This window comes from Taudactylus pleione, unplaced genomic scaffold (genome assembly GCF_031769625.1).
Source record: "Taudactylus pleione unplaced genomic scaffold, aTauple2 ptg000002l, whole genome shotgun sequence".
Taxonomy (NCBI): Eukaryota; Metazoa; Chordata; class Amphibia; order Anura; family Myobatrachidae; genus Taudactylus; species Taudactylus pleione.
Genome location: NW_028284405.1, coordinates 401,905 through 423,206, shown reverse-complemented (window position 1 = coordinate 423,206; position 21,302 = coordinate 401,905). Strand labels below are relative to the sequence as shown.

Genomic DNA, 21,302 nt, shown 5'->3' with positions numbered 1-21,302 from the left:
CATGGAGTATTGGCTAAAAATACAGGCGTGTTGACCATTTTGGGGGCGTATCCCATCCTGCGTCTGCGATTCCGTAGGCAAGAGACATGGCTCAGACATCTCAGTTACAACGGCCACTCTGAGCCGTGGAATTCTACTGCACCTCAGAGAGGAGGAGGCCCGCATGGAGTAGTCTGCACATGGGTCCTCTCCTCTCTTAAACCGCCCCTGGTTATTTGTGTGTATTATCAGGGCCGGCTCCAGTGCGGTCGAACAGGAGAGCCAGCCCATACAGGGCGTACCCCTGCCAACCATCCCAATTTCAGTGGGACAGTCCCACTTTTCGGGCACTGTCCCACCCGTGGGCCGAAGTGTCCCGTGGGTGGTCGGGGGGGTTGGGCACTGCCACAACCACAGCTGTGCGGCAGTGCCGGACCCCGGAGAGGCTAAATGGATGCTGCGTGCATGAGCGCGGCATCCATTCAGTGCAGGAAGAGGGCTGGGGGCAGCCCACCTACTGACAGAGTGCTGGGCTCGCCCCCAGCCTGACGTTAAATGAGAGGCGTGCTATACAGTAGGGGCAGTCCGCTCGCAAAGATGCGCACAACTCCACATAGGGGCGAATATACACATTTTTTACGTGCATGCAAAGCATCTGCCACCGAGATACTGTACATTCAACTCTATGTCAGGCCCCTAGTTTACTGTTAAGCTGACAACCCACAGCAACTCTGATAAAAAAGGATAGTAGTCTCCCCTCCCCACTCCATTACAGACAGCTGGTACTTCTCCCATATCTTTAGAACAGTGTCCTCATGGGATCTCATACATGTGAAAAGTTGCAGTCATCTGAGTTACTGTCACTTCGTTCCCCTGCTCCTGTGTATGAGGAACCAATCCATACCCTGCACTTCTGCACATGGATCTGTCACTACTGTGTGTCTGCTGTTTTCGCAGAAGCAGATCAGTGCTGCAGAGGAGTAACAGACCTCGGTGGACATACTTAGTAATGTATAAACACTTTGAGATATATGAATGTTAAATGGCAGCTTTACATGCTCTTTAAACCTCCATGTGAGAAGACAGTAATTGTATGTCAGAATAATTATTGTTACAAATCTTCTCTCTCATTAGAGGCAGGGGCGTATCTATAATGGGTGCAGGGTGGGCGGGGAACACGGGCCCCTGGGTTCAGGGGGGCCCCGCACCGCACACCCTGCACCCATAATATTACTTACCTCTCCAGAGTCCCACGTCGGTGCGGGGGTCCGGTGCTGTAAAACGACTGGAAAATGGGCGCGGACATTTTCCCGGTGACCTGTGCATACACTATAGACTCTGGGCACACTCTAGTGCCCAGAGTCTATAACTCCGGCGCTGGCCGCTCACAGCTCAGTGTGCTGCCGGCCGCCGGGCAGAGAGGAGGGGGCCCGTGTCGGAGACTGCACACGGGCCCCCTCCTCTCTAGAAACGCCCCTGATTAGAGGACAATCTTTGGGTGATAATCAGCCTGGAAGACAATCTCACTTCAGAATTATTAGTGGTTAGGAATTTGATTGTAGTAATTAAAGGCGCTCAATGAAAAGTACTGCACGTTTACACAATATAAAGTCATTACTGTTTGTTACTACTCATAAACTTGCATCAATTGCAACTAATTGGATGTGTTTTATAGACAAAAAACACTACTACTGTACTAGACAAATCTGTCTGTTTGGTAATGGAAAGACCAGCGCCAGGAGATGTCAATAACCATTATCATGAACTAGAGTAAGTATCAGTACATTTCTAAGGGCAGAATGTACTAAGCATCGCATCTACAATGTGGTACACTCCGCCTCTTATCGGTTACATACTGGGGATAATATCACCGGTATGTATCTAGAAATGTGATTAAAATCTCAAAGGATAGCTCTCCCGATAAAAGCTGCCCTTTGCAATAGAGGGACTTCCGAGTTTATGACACAGAAGTCCCTCTAGCTTCCTTCTGCACATGTGCAGAATGACCCGTGTGCTGTGGGAGGGGCTGGGAGGCATCCGATTGTATCCATCTCAGGGGGAAGTGTGAAAAGAAGCCTATAGTCTTCTATTGGGTAACCACCGGGACCAAGCTTGGTACATATGGAAATGCGTCCAAAACTCCAAAAACGGGGGCTTTCGAAGTTTTGACCGCATTTCAGCCTTTAGTACAGGGGTGGGAATCTATTTTCTGCCAAGTGACATTTTGATACATATATAACATTATTTGCAAGCCTGGTGCAGGTAACTCCCTTCTGCGGCAGCGGTGTGACCATCAGAAGCGCCCTAAGGACTCTCCAGACAGCACTGCTGCATAGATTCTGGCTGCAGGGTGCCATTCTAGGCACCCTGCTAGCCAGATGAGGCTAGCAGAAAAAAGCTCCAAGGGCCAGACCAAATGATTCTGCGGGCCTTATACGGCCCCAGGGCCTGAGGTTCCCCATCCCTGCTTTAGTACATCCCACCTAAGCGATTTAACAGATGTGTAATGTATGTTGCAAAAAGAGTTCATATATATCATTGCCAGGATGTGTACCCAGCCCCAAAATTACTTCTCCATTTAATGAACATGCTTGCACATTAGTTAGGGCCTGATTCAACAAGGATCGCTATTGCGATTGCGGTAGCAATGGCGCACGCAGTTCTGCTGTGAAAGTATGCTAATAATTGCAATGACAAAGCACTCTGACTGACAACATGTATATGCCCACTTCCCCTCTCGCACATCCGTAATACCTTGCAATCCAGCCAAAACATCGGTAACATTGAAGTACATTTAAGGCAGGTCTGACCCTACCACTAAATTGCTAACTTTCCTGCACGCAGTGAGAGCTCAGGCTGCCTAGGCCATTGCAGTGTCTAATTTATGCACGCCCCTGCAACGGCGTTCAAACGCACTGGCACGCCTGCATTTCTTCACCCCCTCCCCCCGTCACCACCCCCAAATGGAGCTTCCTGTCATACACTCTGCGATGGATCTGTCCCGCTCGCAGTGGTGCCTTCACACACTGCGTTGTATACGCATGTGCAACAATCGGCCGTCTACGTATGCTTTAGCAGTTGCGATCCTTGCTGCGTCAGGCCCTAAGTCCACAAAAAGGGGCTGATGAAGAGGATAAACAGGACAGATCCCAAGTGACAGGTGTGAAATGCGTTAGCTAAAAAGCTGCAACTGCGAGCATATGCAAAGTGGCAACCATTGCAAGTTGTGAGCTGGTCTGCAACAGTGTCATATGTGCCAGTCATATGTTACATACAGTACACTTACACCCATGGTATGAAGTGACCTGAAGGTTAGTCTAGTGTGTACTTTCTAGTTCTCCGATACAGGCTGGTTCTAGTTGTGCCCATTTCAAAGCAGCCTCATGAGAATAATAACATTTCTAAGGAGGCAATGTCACACAGCATACTGATGTAATCCAGACAGATAAACAATATTACTGCTCACACTCATATGAATAAACCAATTGCACAGTAATTATCTACTATGAGGAACAGATTATATGAGGGGTGTGGTTTTATCTGCTGAATAATGAATATAAGGAGAGAGAAAATACGCCTCCTTCTTGAATATCATCTACTTATAGCAGCGGCCATTGCCCCATCCTACTCTACCTCGGTCACACATCTGGTGAGCATTGTCCGGCAATTTCTCAATCAGCAGCCTCCCCCTTCTTCTTATTCAGAACAGAGCCCCCGAGAGTGTGACTGGCTCTGCAATGACTGAATAAACAGTGTGCTCACACACAAAAGGCTTTGAGAACAATGCTCAAGATTTGTCGAAGGGTGATAAAGTCCAGTGCATTCGATCAGCCCTTCCTGCACATTCATTGCACCCATTCATAAACCCAACCCTTCGTCAGCAATAGCCAAGAGTATGCTGCTCAGTATAAGAGGACTACTGATCCCACACAAATGTGTTGGCAAATTCCTGGCAAGGCCGTTAGCACAGGCACGAGCTATATACCATGACTTGCATTTACTCTTGAGGGTCTACTTATGAAGCCCCAAGAAGCCGTTTGCACCAGACATAGGGGTAAATGTAATAGCATGTTTTAAAGTGGGTATCTTTTATAAGGCTTGTTGGAGGGGCCTGGCCCGGGTCAGCTGCTACAAATGTCTCCAAGTGCGGCATGGGGGTCGTGGCCGCGCCTCCCCAGGATCTCAAATGCAGGCGTGTCACGACAATTTTGGGGGCATGTGAAAGTCTGCCTCTGTGATCCGCACGTAGTATAAAATGGCTCTGGGTCTTCCCGCTGCTTTTCTGCACGACCATATGGATACTCTGGAGGCCGACTCTGCTAGCATCGGGCGTCTTTGTTGCGTCATTGTGCTGAAAATGTGACTGTGCTGACTGATTTGATATGTGGCACTTGTATGTCTGTGTGCGACTGAAGGTGGCCATACACGGCACAATATACGCGCTGATCCGACGGATCGGCAGGATATAGGTGCTATATATCGTGCCGTGTATGGGCACGATATCATACCCGATATCGTGCTGCGTGCTCCTGCGGGATCATATATGGCATCCCCAGATCTTCCCGCAGGTTCATCGGATCTGGGATGCGATGTACGATCCCATCCAGATGGAGGAGGGGGGAGCCAGCATACCGTGCGATCAGCGGGGACCGCAAGATTGCCGGCGGTGACAGCACGATCCGTCAGCTGACGGATCGGCAGTCGCACTACACGGTGCATCGCACCGTGTATGGCCACCTTGAGTCTCTCAATCAACATACGAAATGCTATGATGCAACGGCCGCAGTTTTTTTCCACGTCAAGTTCTGTTTACAGTCTCAGTCGCACACACAGGGGCGTATCTATAATAGGTTCAGGGTGTGTGGGGCACACGGGCCCCTGGGTCCAGGGGACCCTGCACCCATAATATACTTACATCTCTGGAGTCCCACGTGGGCGCGTGGGTCTGGCGCTGTAAAAACGTCTGGAAAATGGGCGTCGCGGCCCTTTTCCCGACGTTTGCGCAGTACAGGAAAAATGGCCGCCGCGGCTATTTTCCCGGTGACCTGTGCATGCGCTATAGACTCTGGGCACACTCTAGTGCCCAGAGTCTATAACTCCGGCGCTAGCCGCGCACAGCTCAGAGCGCTGCCTGCTGCCAAACCGAGAGGATGTGGCCCGTGACGGAGACTGCACACGGGCCCCTTCCCCACTAGAAACGCCCCTCACAGACAGACAAGTGTCAAATATCAAATTAATCATCACAGTTTCCCGATGCATCTTATTCGCATTGAGACTTAGACGCATTTCAGTAGAGTTGCACGGGACCTGGCAGCTCACTCACGCCAGGCAAGTCGCATTGCGTGGCGTATTGAGGCTAGATGTATGAAGATACATCTGTAACTACAGTATTATTTATTTATTACCAGTTAGTTATATAGCGCACACATATTCCGCAGCGCTTTACAGAGAATATCTCGCCATTCACATCAGTCCCTGCCCCAATGGAGCTTACAATCTATATTCCCTACCACACGCTCACACACAGACACACCTAGGGTTAATTTTTTTGTTTGAGGCCAATTAACCTATCAGTATATATTTGGAGTGTGGTAGGAAACCAGAGTACCCGGAGGAAACCCACGCAAATACAGTGAGAATATACAAACTCCACACAGTTGGGGCCACAGTGGGAACGGTCACTGTACAGATATAAATTACTGCACGTGAGCACTAACTAGATTAGTGCGTTCTCTAAATATGATTTATACTGCTTTGTTATGTTGTCGTTTATTTCCAAAACTCTATATTGTCTGATGCTACAAGATTATGATCCACCTGCTGCTTATGTTCTTGATCCTAGCACCCAAGTTATGTTCTTGCCACCAATAAGGTTGCACCAGTAGAAAGAAAACAGATGACTGGATAAGTAGAGACTGACAATGATAATTCAAGGGCAAGTACATCCCCCTTCCTTACAGTCTCAATCATTCCTCATCATTGTTTGACTGTTGCTGAGCAATAGGAGAGCAGAAGCTGCTTATGGCACCACACTAGAGGGAAAGTATGGGAAGCAGTCGGGAAGCCGAAGGACAAAATCCCGACCACCAGCTTCCCGACTGTCTAATCCCGGCAAGGTACAAAAATGACAGGCGTCGAAATCCCAACGCCTGTCATTAGACCTACGCTGGGAGCCCGACACCCGAGTTACCGATCGAAGATAAGCCGGGCGCGGACAGCCGCGGGGGGGAGGGTTAGGTTAGAGGCTCCCGGGGGGAAGGACTTAGGGTTAGGCACCCCCCCGGAAGGTTAGGGTTAGACTAGGGACAGGGAGGGTTAGGATTAGGCATCCCCCCTGGGAGACTTAGGTTTATGCTGTGGGGAAGGGGGGAGGGTTAGGTTTAGGCATTTAGAGGGGGGTTAGGGTTAGGCACTTAGGGGGGGGGGGTTAGGGTTAGGCACCCCTAGAGGAGGCATCCCCATGCGGCAGGCGGTAAATCATACTGTTTCCGAAAGTGTCCGTTTTGTATTTTACTGAGAATTTTGAGATATGTGACTAACTGGAATAATGAAGATCAGGAAGTGGAGTCAAAAAGTGGAACAGTTTTAGGGCTCTATTCATCATCACTTAAGTTCTACAAAAGCAGGGGAAAATTAACATTCTCACCTGCTTTTGTAGAAATTAAGTGACCGGGCCATTCATCAAAAAGGTAATGCAGGATATATCACAGCTATCTCCTGCTTACCTTTCACTTCCGATGTGGCCCGTTGTCCCCATACACTAGTATGGGCACAGACTGCATCAAGCTATATAATACAATATTTTCGGAGCTTGACTTCAGATGGTGTTTGCTCCCGCTCGCAGCGCGCACCCCTATGGGAAGAAGTCCCAGGTTGCAAAAACGGATCCTTCCGCCGGACGTCGGGCTATGTGCGCCTGCGTTAACTCAGGGTCATGCAGGCGTACTAGCATTGCCGAAAGGAGCAGTCAAGCCGCTTTGTGAATACAGCGGATTTTCAGATCAGCTGTCTCCGCACCGGAGCAATGATGAATTGCTCCAGTGCTCGCAGCGAGTTAGTATGTTAATTATTGGGGTGTTTTATCAGAGGAAAGGGACTAAGGGCCTCATTCAGACACGGTCGCAAGCGCCGATGCACTCGCAACCGGGTCGATGGTCCTCACAGAGCATGCGCACGACGGAGCCGGCTCCGTCGTGCGCATGCGCGAGACCCGGTTAGCGACGGGCGCTCAGTCGCTAGGGGTCTCGTAGCAGGCGGGGCGAGCTGTCGATGTTGAGTGACAGCTCGCCCCGTTTGCTTGGCGGGCCGGGGGCGTGCCCGGCCAAATGGAGGCGTTCCAGTCGGAACGCTTGCCGTTTGGGGGCGGCCCCACTGACATCATTGATGATGTCAGTGGGGAAGTTCCTGCTCAAACAGAGCAGGAAGTTCCCTGGGGCTTACGAGTGCCCAGACCCAACCTTAGGATGTGGTCGTAAGCCCCGATGGTCGCGATGGTGATGACCATCGCGACCATCACCCTGATCGCAAGCTAAGCTGTGGGTGGTAACCCACAGCGTAGCTTGCGACCTGGAGGCAGCACTTCAAAACAAGAAGTGCCCGCCCTCATTGAGCGATCGCTTCTTGCTATCGACTCTGAAAGAGGGCCTAAGTGTAATCTCCATCAGACCCTTCCCCCGCCCCCTTTGAAGACTCTGGACCTCATTCAGAGCCGCTCGTAAGCGGCAGTACGCTAGTTCAGAGCGATATTTGCACATCTGCGCATGCGTACGGTTTTTAGTACGCATGTGCGAACTAGTCAGTGCGGCCGAAAATCGTTTGTTCGCTATATAGCGAAGACCTGCTATTTTCAGTGACAGAATGAGGCGTATGTGGGTGGAAACAGGGGAAGGTGCTTGAAAACGGGGAGTGGAGATCAGAACGCAGGCGTGCTTAAAGGTCAAAGCGGGCGTTTTATGGGTGTGCATAATTAATACAGCAGCGTCATCGACCACGTCACTTGGTTGTTTTATAGCCAGAACTGCTCGCAATATTGTGGTAGGAAAAACCAACCACAAGAATAGCGAGCAGTTCATACGCTGTTCGATGTACTCGATTAATCTAATAAATAGCGGACATGACGTATGATGCGAGCGGCCAGGGGGCGTTTTTATCAAATAAACGTCCGCATGTTTTGTTCGCTCGTTCAGACATGGAGGCGGCAACAGAACGCAAGGAGCGTACGGTTCATTTGAATAGCCACCCCCTTTTTTCTGAACGAGTGAGCGCTAATTGCATCCGGCTCTGAATCAGGCCCTCTGACATTATGCCATTCAGAAATATGCTGGAAATGATAAGTAAATTCAGTGGGTGCAGGGAGCGCAGTATAGACCCCATTTGGTCCTCAGACCCATATGTGCCTCACACTTTGAACCCATTATTGATATGCTAGTGCTGTACTGTACTGTGTGGAGCTTATATAATAACATGGATCAATGTGCACGGGATGTACTCAGGATCCCAGCGGTCACAATACCGACAGCGGCATCCTTACGTTCACAAGCCTGAGAGTGAGATTAGGGTTAAGTTTAGGGTTAGGCACTAAGTGTAGGGTTAGGGTTAGGCTTCGGGAGGGGGAGGTTAGGGTTAGGCTTCGGGAGGGGACGGTTAGGGTTAGGCTTCGGGAGGGGACGGGTAGGGTTAGGCTGCGGGAGGGGACGGGTAGGGTTAGGCTGCAGGAGGGGACGGGTAGGGTTAGGCTGCAGGAGGGGACGGTTAGAGTTAGGCTGCAGGAGGGGACGGTTAGAGTTAGGCTGCAGGAGGGAACGGTTAGGGTTAGGCTGCAGGAGGGAACGGTTAGGGTTAGGCTGCAGGAGGGAACGGTTAGGGTTAGGCTGCGGGAGGGGACGGTTAGGCTGTGGGAGGGGACAGTTAGCATTAGGCTTCCGAAGGGGACGGTTAGGTTATGCTACAGGAGGGGACGGTTAGGCTGTAGGAGGGGACGGTTAGGCTTAGGCTGCAGGAGGGCATGGTTAGAGTTAGGCTGCAGGAGGAGACGGTTAGGGTTAGGCTGCAGGAGGAGACGGTTAGGCTGCTGGAGGGGAAGGTTTGGGTTAGGCTACAGGAGGGGGCAGTTAGGGTTATGCTACATGAGGGGATGGTTAGGGTTACTCTACAGGAGGGGACGGTTAGGCTGTGGAAAGGGACGGTTAGGGTTAGGCTTCAGAAGGGGATGGCTAGGTTAGGCTACAGGAGGGGACGGTTAGGGTTAGGCTGCAGGAGAGGACGGTTAGGGTTAGGTTGTGGGAGGGGATGGTTAGGGATAGGCTGCGGGAGGGGACGGTTAGGGTTAGGCTGCAGGAGGGGATGGTTAGGGTTAGGCTGCAGGAGGGGACGGTTAGGGTTAGGCTGTTGGAGGGAACGATTAGGTGGGTTACGGTTGGAATATACAAAAGTCCGTCAGGATGCTCCTGTTGCCGTAATCCCAGCAATCAGTTAGGCATTAGTCTTCACTTTCTAAACTACAAAAAACACAGCTATAACCTGATCAGTTGTTGGGGTTAATTTTATCTATGCTTGGAATTATAGAACCAGAGACTTGAGGCTCTAAATTTATTTGAATTTGGTCAGGTCAAGGGCCACAGAACTTACTTTTGGTACAGTGATCACATTTGTTTGCTTTGGCTTCAGTGGCTGCTTTGCCCTTGAAAGTAGAACTTTGAACTAATGTATTGAAGTTGGTAGTTTCTACAGATGTTCACATAAACTATGTAATGCTACCTTTTCAAACTTAAATTGCTGCGTTTTATAGTATTTTGAAAGAGGGGTTTTTTTTTATTTGAACAATGAGCATAAACATGTTGGAGCATGAAGTTTCCCGTTCACTTAAAGCTGTTAAAAATATTATACAATGTGCCCATTAAAGCAGCTATCCTATGAGGAAGTTTTTTTGTTTCTTTTTATAATAGTAAGTTAAACATGCATCTATTTCTTCTTGCTAATCATTATGGCCGGGATGTACTAAGGTTGCTGTGACCATTCCGCCAGTCACCGCAACCTTACTAATCACATATGTACTAACATATATGATTAGTATCGCAAAGGACAGCTCTTGTGATAAGAGCTGCCCTTTGCGAAGCAGCCGATGCCGGGTGACAGGATCTCCGTGGGACCCCGCCCCCTCCAAGCCCCGAGTGCTTCCTGCTGGTCACCTTTGCAAGAAGTCCCGGGCTCCTCCTCCCTGCACCCAGAAGAAGATTAGGAGGAGGAGGAAGACCCAGGAGGAGCACGGGCCAGCGACCATGGAGAGCAGATGAGTGAGGCGGCAGCAAATCATCGGGAGCGGAGTGCAGTAAGAAGCCCATAGGCTTCTATAGGGTAACGCCAGGTTTTCTAGCGTTACCCTCTGCACCGATAAAAGTGCGGTCGGGTCTTAATACATATGGAAATGCGGTAAAAACCCAGAAAACTGGGTTTTTACCGCAATTTTCCTTTAGTACATCCTGGCCTATCTCCTTTTTAAAATCTCTCTTGATGTATGGCTACCTATCACAGACTCAAGTATGTTATATAAAGAGTAAGACAGAGGTTGAAAATGGAGGTGGGGCGGAAGTGTTTTACATTGCTCCGAGCATATAGATCTCAGAGGGTCATTCAAAAGCCTCTCTGCTAACTACATTCTGTTTCTATGGAAACTGTAGATTTATTAATCATTCATAGCAGCCTGAAGAAACGCGCCAAGGAGAAATGACAGTTACCTAAAATATAGCCTGCCATAGTGATATATTAATAATAATAAAAAGAAAGCACCATGGGATTGCTTCTTTGAATTCAAACAAGTTCATACATGTTCAAACCAGCTTGAACGTGGCCTGCACATCTTGCTCAAATTTAACTCAAATTTTATTGCAATTTTTCAAAATTTAGAACAGATTTGACAAACCGCTTTGAATACAACATCAAACAAATTTGAACTCTAGTTAATTTAGAGCCTATTTGTGCATAGTGCACAGTGGTAACCACTGTTGGTCCAAAGTAAATTATATTAATACAATAAATTAGCTTGTTATTGTTTTCCTGAATATAGATTTCCTTTTTTCCCTGCCTTTTGGAGATTTAATTCCACACACTTACATACCAGTGATAATGAGACTATAATCCCAAATACTTTGGAGTCAAACTCCATAAATCAGAGAGTGGAATTTTCCATTCAGGGTCACTTACAGAGTCTAATCCACAAACTGACTGTTATAAGGAAGTTGCGATCAAAGTCCTTAGTAACTCCCTGGGTGCTGGAATGACCCATAATTAATTACCTGCCATGCCAAACGATACACCTGATTACAGACAGTGATGTATTATAAAATGTATACAATAAATAAACGCCGTCAGAACACTTGGAAGTTAGGTAGATGCTTGTTTGAGGTATTTTATTCTACAGGTTTAGCTCTCATATCTTTCACTTTGGTCTGAGAGGAAAGTGGAGTTTACTTTTATCAGTCACGAGTTAATTCCTTAGCCCTGTACAGTGCATGTTGTGTGAGGCGCCTGGCACTAGTAACTGGCCAGCGTGGTACAATGCCAACAACACTGATTGACACTAGAGCTGCAATACCCACAAGTCACCCAGTAGTTAACCAGCTATTCAGTAATGTCAATAAAGCTTCTCATGGGATAAACAAGGTAAAAATAGCACTCACAGTGTAAATATATTAATATGTAAATAACAGTTAAGTACATTATGTGCACATATTTGTAATTGGACATCATGGAATGGTCTGCAAAGCTGCAGAAATCACCATAATAAACATATATATCTGGTATTTTTCCATCTTTAGCTGCTGAACACAAATAATGAGCCAGTCTTTAATTCGGTTCTCAGTCAGAAGCGTGATGCAAACAAACTCTGTCCAGCAAAATGCCTCAATGATGTGCTTGTTTTGCTCAAACAAACACAAACATGTCAGGCTCGCCCACCCTTGCCTGCTTGTTGTACTGCAGGTGGAAAGTTACAGGCTGCAAAGAATGGCTGCTATGACCATACAAATCTGGGGGTTACTAGGGAGCAGAATCAGAGTGTACCCATCGCCTACTGACTGGAAACGGACATTCTGTGGGCAGAACCAACATTAGTAACTAAACAAGACAATCAATTCACTATGAACGAGTGACATCGCTGAGGCATGAGACACAGCTCATGCCTCGGTGATATCACTTGTCCAATATGAATTTAGGCTGGATGTTGTTTCAAGCCAGGACGTGACTGCTGTCACTGTGACAGGATGAGTAAGCTTTGAAGATGAGGTTAAGCAAAAGGTAAAGTAGTGCGTGGACCATTTTTGCCTCACACATAATTAAAGCAACTTTGAATGATACAGCAAATTCACCAAGGCACAGAAATGCATACAGCTTTTGTTCTCTGTATTAGACAATGCATAGGCTGACAGAACGGGGGTTTAATATGACTCACAATAATGTGGAAACAGAAGCTACTGTATCAGCCAAACTTGAATCACCAATATCACCCTGTCTTTTCCTATCCTATGGCATTAATTCATTGACATCACGAAAATGTCTCATAATTTGATATATTTTTTTTAATGGAGTCTGGCTAATCCTCAGATTGTCCAACTAATGTTAACACTGGTCACTGCTGCATCAATGCTGGTTTCTTTTTTGATGCTAAGCACGGCCTTCCTAATGCTGGGTACACACTTAGCGATATAATAGTTTGCGGTATCGGCAAATTAGATATCGCAAATGCATCGGCGGATGTGTACACATATCAGGAGGACCCTGCAGCACAGCCGATGCTAATGTATATTTGAAAGATACAGTATATCGGGGCACCTCCATGTGTGTACAGGTGACCCGTCGACCGCCAATACACTGGCGGCCAGGTACCGCCGACACTGACATCTCAACTGGGCGGGCATTTAAATGCCCACCCACTTGTGATGTCAGCTCAGACACATCGAGCGGCCGATTGGTAAGTGTGTATAGCTTACTAATTGGCCGCTCGGAGGGCGGATCAGGCTGCTGACCGATTAGTTGTCCTAGTGCGTACCCAGCATTAGACCTGGCCAGTGTACCGTAAGGTCAGTCACTGGTATCCGACCATGCAAAACAACATATACATAAAAAATAAAAAAGTTATCTGTTTGCAGCCTGCTCCGGAGATCCTCCTTTGTGGGTGCAAACGAAGGGTGACCCTCACCTCATGGAATGATGGCAGTAGTAAAGTCCTTTACATAAAGTGTTCTTGAAAGTGAATTTGTTCTCTCCTTACCTTTCCAGTAGACTTAACTCCCTTCCAGACACAGAAGTAGACAAGCATCCAGCAGGCTATCAGACACAGAAGCAGCTCCCAGTTTATAGATCCCAGATCATCCAGACCACTAGAAAGCCTCAGTACTTTGTTCCTGGAAGAATGATTGCAGTGAGCATGTCTGTATTTTAGACATCGGGCCATAGCTATGTAGTATTACGTTAGTCCATAATGGACACCTGAGGATGGCTCTCATAAGATGTTTAAAGTGGAAAGGAAGAAAGAGGGATAGATAGAAAACAATTGTGTTTAGCATTATTGGGCCGAGATGTATGCTGAACTAAGTCATTCATTTGAAATGCCACTATATCCATTACAATAACTTAGATCATATATTATTTTTTTTAATTTATATTTTGACTTCATTATTTTTGCTTTTGCATAGTTATTTGATATTTATTAGGGGAATCATTGAAGTAAGTATTTAGCGAGCAGCCATTTTGTGTTCCAGGAGAGCTCAAGTGATTTTTGTATGTTATATGAACTTATAAATATATGATATAGTTTAGGAGAACACTATTGCTATGTTTTTTAAAACAGAAAATTATATCTATATTCTTCAGTTCAGTAGTTAATGCTTTTCTGTGAGAAAAGCTAAAATTTTATATTTTCTTGCACTGTAATGTACTATTGAGAACAAAACATGTAGATATTTAGATTTGTTTCACACTAAAGTTTAATATTACCTGTCATATTAAACCTGCCAATATCACACCAAAGACAGCAACTGTTTTGTTTAGGTGCACAGTGCAGGTGAGATAGCTGTATCCAATACACAGTGGTGGCAGCCATTTTGTGAAATCAGTGAATAATTTAAAAGGCAACTATATCCATTACAATAAATTCAAATATGATTTTAAATGTCATAATTTGGCTTTTGCATACTTATTTGATATTTATTAGGAGACTAAACAAATATGTCAGTAATCCCTAGTTCATTTTTTGAAAATGACAAAATGGCTGCACCCAGTGTGAATCAATGACCAGTGCACTTAACTGACAGACTGCTTCAGTTTAGTTCTTCAGTCACGATAGAGCATTGGTGAAAGACTTTAATACTTTATAAAATCAATATACACATAAATAAAACAGTCTGCCTGAATTTTGGTGTGGGTTGAGCTAGCAGTGAGGAACTAAATATTTATTATATTTATTTGTAATTAGGGAACTGTTATTTTTATGGTTATTTTCACTGTAACAAACTCATAGTTGTGTATTTTTAAGTTTGTGCATGTTAAAACTATTTGAATCATAAATGCATTCAACATTGTTATAAACTAGGGATGTGCAGGCTCGGTTTTACTCGGTTCTTATCGCCACTTTACCGCAAATTCGGATTTATTATATTGGCTACCCAAAACACATGATAGGCGATAGCCAATAAAATGCCGTTTAAAGATCCGAGTAAAACCGAACCCGCTCACCCCTATTATAAACTGGTCTCGTAAATGCCTGTTTTCCCTGCTATGTGATAACATAATATAAAATTCTACATGTATTAGAACCCGATTTTTGTCAGGGCATAATTGGCTAATGTCAGTCAATTGTCTTGCAGATGTTGCTGATATATAATTCCCAGCTAAATTTATTGTCACCAGCTGGTAGAACAAGCTGGGATTTGTAGTTCAGAAAGCATCTGGAAGAACAAGCTGGGATTTGTAGTTCAGGAAGCATCTATCGGTGTTTAGTATGCTTTAATGAATGGTGATCTTATTATTGGTAAGTGAGTTACGCTAAACTTTAATCAATTTGGGTGGGATGTACTAAGCATTGTATACGCAATGCGGTACATCCTGCCTCTCATTGGGTACATACCACGGTATGTAACTAGAATATCGCAAAGGACAGATAAGAACTGTCCTTTGCGATTCCCCCGGAGAAAGGGACTTGCAGGTTTAACACCCAAAAGTCTCTCTGGCATCCTCCTGTGCATGTGCAGAAGGCAGGGGGCCGTGAGGGTGATGGGAAGGATCCAATTGGATCTCTCTCAGGGGGAGCTTCCCAAAAAAGAACCCCGTAGGCCTTTATTGGGGAATCGGGGCGAAGCTTAGTACATATGGGGTATGCAGTAAAACCCCTGAAAACTGCATTTTCGGGGGTTTTACCATATTTTCTCCTTTAGTACATCCCGCCCTTTATGAATAAATGGGAAAAATATTTTCTTCTTTATTTCTGTACACTAAAAAAATGTGTAATAAACTGTGTGAAGTTATGAATTTTCTTTAGTTCATTTATAGAATGTCAATGGAAAATTAAAACATCTTGAGAGAAAAAAAAATATATACCATGTTTTCAGTTAATGGATTTGAATTGTTTTTCTCAAAGCATATGCAATATATATATATATATATATGATCAGATTTATCAGACCCAGTGGCATTAAATAACTTAATTAATTGCCACACATATTTGCCTATTAGCAAAATATCATTATACAGTAGTGTACACTTTGTACAATGTTGCTAAAGGGTCTATTAAAGGATCAGCGCAGTTTTGCCCTCATAAATTTCATCTGTTATCATACCTCCCAACATATGGGGCTGGAAGGGGTATAGCCTGCCCACGCCAAAGGCATATACAAGGAAAGGGGTGCGGCCTCACAGTAATGTCACCTGGCATCATGTTATGCCCCCATCTCTATCACTCTGGAGGGAGCCAAGCGCTCAAAGAGGTGCTGGACAGCCCCCAGGCTCTCCTCCCGCACTGTGTATATGTTGTGTGCCGTGAGAGAGTGCTTCCCCAATCTTGCCCGTCACATGCGGAACACTGCTGCCAGCAGGCAGGAAGGCCCATCAAAAGCGGGATTGATGGGGCGGAATGTGTTATTGCCGCTCTTTGCAGTAATTAAATATTAGCTTTCAGAGCAACTCTCTTTTAGGGACAGTAGTTCCCATAAGATTTTATGCCTCCCAAAATTTGATGCAGAGGATCTGGACAGGAGGTGTGTCCATGTCTCAGAGGGGGCATGGCTACCCCTTAAGCCGCATACACACTAGACGATAAATTGAACAATATGAAAGATAACGATATCGTTAATCGCATTCAATATCGTCCAGTGTGTATGCAAGATATCGTTAACGATGTGCGCTCCCTCAGATCGTTAACGATGTCTTTCGACGCCCGTACTTGGAGGGCAACCTGACGATATCGTCAGGTTCTGCAAGTTCATGAATGAGGAAGGGTGCCGTCACTGAATGATATTGTTAATGATATCGTTCAGTGTGTATGCTCAATGTCGTTGTCAGTCCTCCCTGGAGACGTGAGGCTCTGAGGACTGACAAGAAGCAATACAAGAAAGGGAATGCTATGTTACATTTGCGTTATGAATGAGTGATTTGTCATGTGGGGAAATGGGAGGGGGAATAAATACACAATGAAAGATATAGTCACTGGTGTGGACAATCCTCAAACAGCTGGTACACTCATGGGGTTTCAAATAGGACCTCTACATGACCAGCATTATATAAATAATCTCCAAACCTTGACAAAGCAAGGGGAAACACTTAACGATATTGCTCATGGAGCATATCGTTAAGTGTGTAGGAGCCTTTTTTCTCTTATCACACTTTCACTGCCCACGCGCACTGTTGCCAGTTACTTGCAGCACCCTTTCACCAAAGCTCTGTTATGCAGAGCAGCAGCCAACGGTACATATCCCATGTCCAACTAATCAAACCAGTGGTACAGAGGGCCTGCTTCAGAGCCGCTCGTAAGCGGCCGCTCGTTCGCTCCGAGCGATGTTCGCACAACTGCGCATGCGTATGGGTTGTAATACGCATGCGCGAACCAATCATTGCGGTGGGAAATTGTGTGCTCGCAAAATAGCGAATGCCTGCTAATTTGAGTGACAGAATGAGGCGTTTGTGGGTGGTAACAGGGGAAGGTGCTTGAAAACGGGGAGTGGAGATCCGAATGCAGGCGTGCCAAACGGTCAAAACGGGCGTTTTAAGGGTGTGCATAATTAACAAAGCAGCATTATCGACCACGTCACTTGGTTGTCTTTTAGCCTGAACTGCTCGCATGATTGCGGTAGGAAAATCCTACCACAAGCACTGCGAGCAGTTCATACGCCTTTCGATGTACTCGATTAATCTAATAAATAGCGGAGATGACGTATGATGCGAGTGGCCAGGGGGCGTTTTAAAAAAAAAAAAGCGAGCGCGTGTTTCGTTCGCTCGTTCAAACATAGAGGCGTCAACAGACCGCAAAGAGCGAGCGCTCTATTTAAATATCCGGCCCCTTTTTCTGAACGAGCGAGCGCAAATAGCATCCGGCTCTGAATCAGGCCTGGAGCCCCCAAAATAATATCAGACATAGCTTTCAATAAAACAGTGTCTCTCATAACTAATTATTATGAAAAATTGTGAAATTCTTGTTTTTCTTTATTAAAATATCTTTTAAAACCGCATCAATCGGTTATGTAATACCCTAGTTATTTTCAGCATGCAGAAAATGAGTGAAAAAACTGGTGCAGAAGAGTCTGCAACAACAAGATGGTATTCCCTATAGCAACTGATCACATTCTAATGGTTGCTATGGGTAACTGAAAATAGTATAAACTATAAATAAAATATCTACTTACAATTTTAGCAAGTTAATTTAAAATTGCTTACATAATTTATTATCCTTTTTTTTATTGATTTATTTTCCTCAACCTTTTCATTGATCTATTTATTTCCTCTCCGTTGCTAATAGCTCTTCTCAACTGTAAGTCATTTTGTGTGAACGAAAGAGAGGAGAAACATTCCGCATTTTATAAACAAAGTTGAGACTGCGAAAGTTTTTCTATTGGATGGCTCGTGATATCGGTAGACATGAGAGCTGTATGAGTTTATGTTTATTATATGCTATATTTGGTGACACACTTTTTTTTGGACTTCTATAACTCAAAACCTCTAAAATGGTTTAATTGGTATTATCAGGCATTTATTAGTTTGCTGTCTTATTTTTTTTTAATTATTATTATTTACACTAACAATATATAGAAGTCATTAATCAGTGTCCAAATTCACAATACAGCACCTTAAGACATCACCAAGAAACCACATTTCAAGAAAAGGGGGGAAAGTACACAGAGTATTTAAATAATAATAATAACAATAGTAATCAAAAATGGGATAGGCTGTTTTCAAGCTCACATGTTTCAGAATCATGCTAACAAGACCATCCCACCCTGCAGCTGCCAGCGAGAGGCCATTTGATCCGCTCCAGTCCTGGGGTTGCTGGGGCGCAGTGCATGGGCACATCTCCCCTACCGCCACTCGCTCGCAACACTGCAAGAAAATATCATAGCAAGAGAACGTACAAAAGCACAGGAAGTGAAGTACTGCATGACATAGGGAAACTACAATTATATCGATGACGTACCCAAATAACTAACAGTATAAAACTTAAAAAAATATATATATATTTGCAATACTTTGATTACATGTGAAACTAACATACAATTGTTAGAGGGGAACACATTAGAAAGACCCTTTATACAGATGTGTCGTCATACATCTAGCCTCAATATGCAATGCAGCATAAAACACCTGGCACGAGTGTGCTGCCAGGTTCTGTGTATCTTGGCTTGCACCAAGCATCTTCTTTTGTCTGAAAATGCAGTTGCAAATGGATGCGACAAAACCGCTTCACGAGACTGTAATGATTAATTTGATATGCAATACTAATATATCTGTGTGCGTCTGAGTCTGTATAGCGGAACTTGGCGTGAAAAAAAAAACAAACACGGCCGCTACATCGTAGCATTTTGTACACAGATTTAGACTCAGAGTCACACAACGGTATGCAAGTGTTGCATATCAAATTAATATGTGCAGTTTCGGGAAACGATTTGTCACATCCATTTGCGTATAAGACACACTTTCGGCTAAAAAAAGAACCCGGCGCAAGGCAAGTCACACGGGACCTGGCACGACGAGTAGGGCTGTTTGGTGTGACTGCAGCAATAGTGTATAAGGACACATTTGTATATAAACTAGGCCTAGACAACTTGTGTCATACCAGTTGTTGATAAACTACAGGTACAAGCATGCCCTGCCAGCCAAGACTGTGGTGTGAGGGTTTGGATGTAATATAAAAGATCTTATGTGTACTTGGAGCATTTGTGTAAAATTAGTTCCGACGCCAAAAAGAAGTCACTGACCTCTTATAAACAACAGTGTAGCTTTATAACTTGTTTATATACAACCAAAGTTTATTCACCTAAATCTAAGCACACACTGTTCCCTGGAGACGTGAGGCTCTGAGGACTGACAAGAAGCAATACAAGAAAGGGAATGCTATGTTACATTTGCGTTATGAATGAGTGATTTGTCATGTGGGGAAATGGGAGGGGGAATAAATACACAATGAAAGATATAGTCATTGGTGTGGACAATCCTCAAACAGCTGGTACACTCATGGGGTTTCAAATAGGACCTCTACTTGACCAGCATTATATAAATAATCTCCAAACCTTGACAAAGCAAGTGGAACTGAATGTGTGAGCGTTAATGAAGCTTCACTGTGCATGGGCCTGCTTGTGCATACTTGTAAAAAGGAGAAAAGGAACCTCTGGTCCTCGTACTGGCTGCACAACATTTAGTATCAGTAGTTCCACCACTAGCTTCTATTGACTATTGCCATGATCATTAAAAAGGACATTTACTAATGGCAAAAGACACACTGGCAGAGCAAAGGGCCTATTATAATGTTCCCTGTGTCACAGTTGAGCGTATGGAATTGCAGTGTAAAATGGCAAAAGTTTAATGGAAGATAATGACCAAATTGGGGCGTACCTTGCCTATCACAAATTTAATACATTAATGCACCTGCCATTTTCCCTCTGCCAAAGGACTTTACGGGCATTTTCCAAATGCACTTCTGCGGAAAGTCCATTTCTAGGTGCACTTTGACCAATTAAAAAAAAAAACTTCAAACACACAAATTAAATGTGTAGTAGAGACATTCCCGATGTCTCCTGCATCTCAGGATTAATAAAAGTCATAAATTAACTAAATGAGCAGTATTTTATGGGGTAAGATGAAACGTCAGAATAAATAAAGTGCGTGGTTCTAAGATGTTAGTAGGATCGACCGTGAAACTGATCCCACAACACATTTTCAGGTGTATACAGATTGATTATCTTTATAATGTCCTATTTACTAAGCAGTGTTAGAAGACAGTGAATAGTGATAAGGTGCCAGCCAATCAGCTCCTAACTGCCATCTCACAGGCTGTGTTTGAAAAATGACAGTTGGGAGCTGATTGGCTGGCACCTTATCACTTTTCACTCTGTCTCCTAACACTGCTTAATAAATATAACCCAATGTACCAACCAATCAGCTCCTAACTGTCATTTTTCAAACACAGCCTGTAAAATGACAGTTAGAAGCTGGTAGGTTGGTACTTTATCGCTCTCCACTTTATCTCTCGGTTTGATACATCTTCCCCATAGAATTGACTAACTACTGATGTAGAGATGTCTATTGGCTCAAGTAGGAAGTTACAAATACAAGTGTGATTCACACATGTCAATGGTAACGTGATTTTGACATCTGTCTTCTGCAGCAGGGATTTTCGTAGAGAGCGTTTGAGAAATGCCCCATTAGGACCCACACAAGAGTGATACATCCATATGTGTACAAAACAAAGATCATTTCATGTCACTATAGTAAATATTTAACAGTGTTTTGTCTTGTTACATAGACTTGTTACATAAGGTTGGCTGGCAGAATATGCTGGGTCATGTAGTTCTGCAGCATTTGGAAACTCACAGGTTGCCTAAGCTTGTCCTAGAGGGCTTGTGGGAGTGTAAATACAGTACCTATCTCTCCATGTCGCCATTATTCACAAAGGTCATGAGATAGTCATGGTTGGAGGGATAAAACAATAGGAATTGCATCCCATACCAACATTTTCTTCCCAGTCATCTACAATGAATGTTATTTTTTTTTTTCCACAACTAATAAATAATCCATTAACTCGATGTAACTCAGTCACTATACAACAGATCTACTGAGAGATTCCTCAGACA

At 44.8% G+C, this 21,302-nt stretch overlaps 1 protein-coding gene across 1 annotated transcript in view; it reads right to left on the bottom strand.

Moving 5' to 3' along the window:
* SLC6A8 (solute carrier family 6 member 8) overlaps positions 1-21,302 on the bottom strand; it is a 78,445-nt gene that overhangs the window by 29,376 nt on the left and 27,767 nt on the right. The window contains exon 4 of the mRNA XM_088481054.1: positions 13,244-13,376. Within this exon, the coding sequence (XP_088337180.1) occupies positions 13,244-13,376 (133 nt within the window). The remainder of the gene's footprint in view (positions 1-13,243; positions 13,377-21,302) is intronic.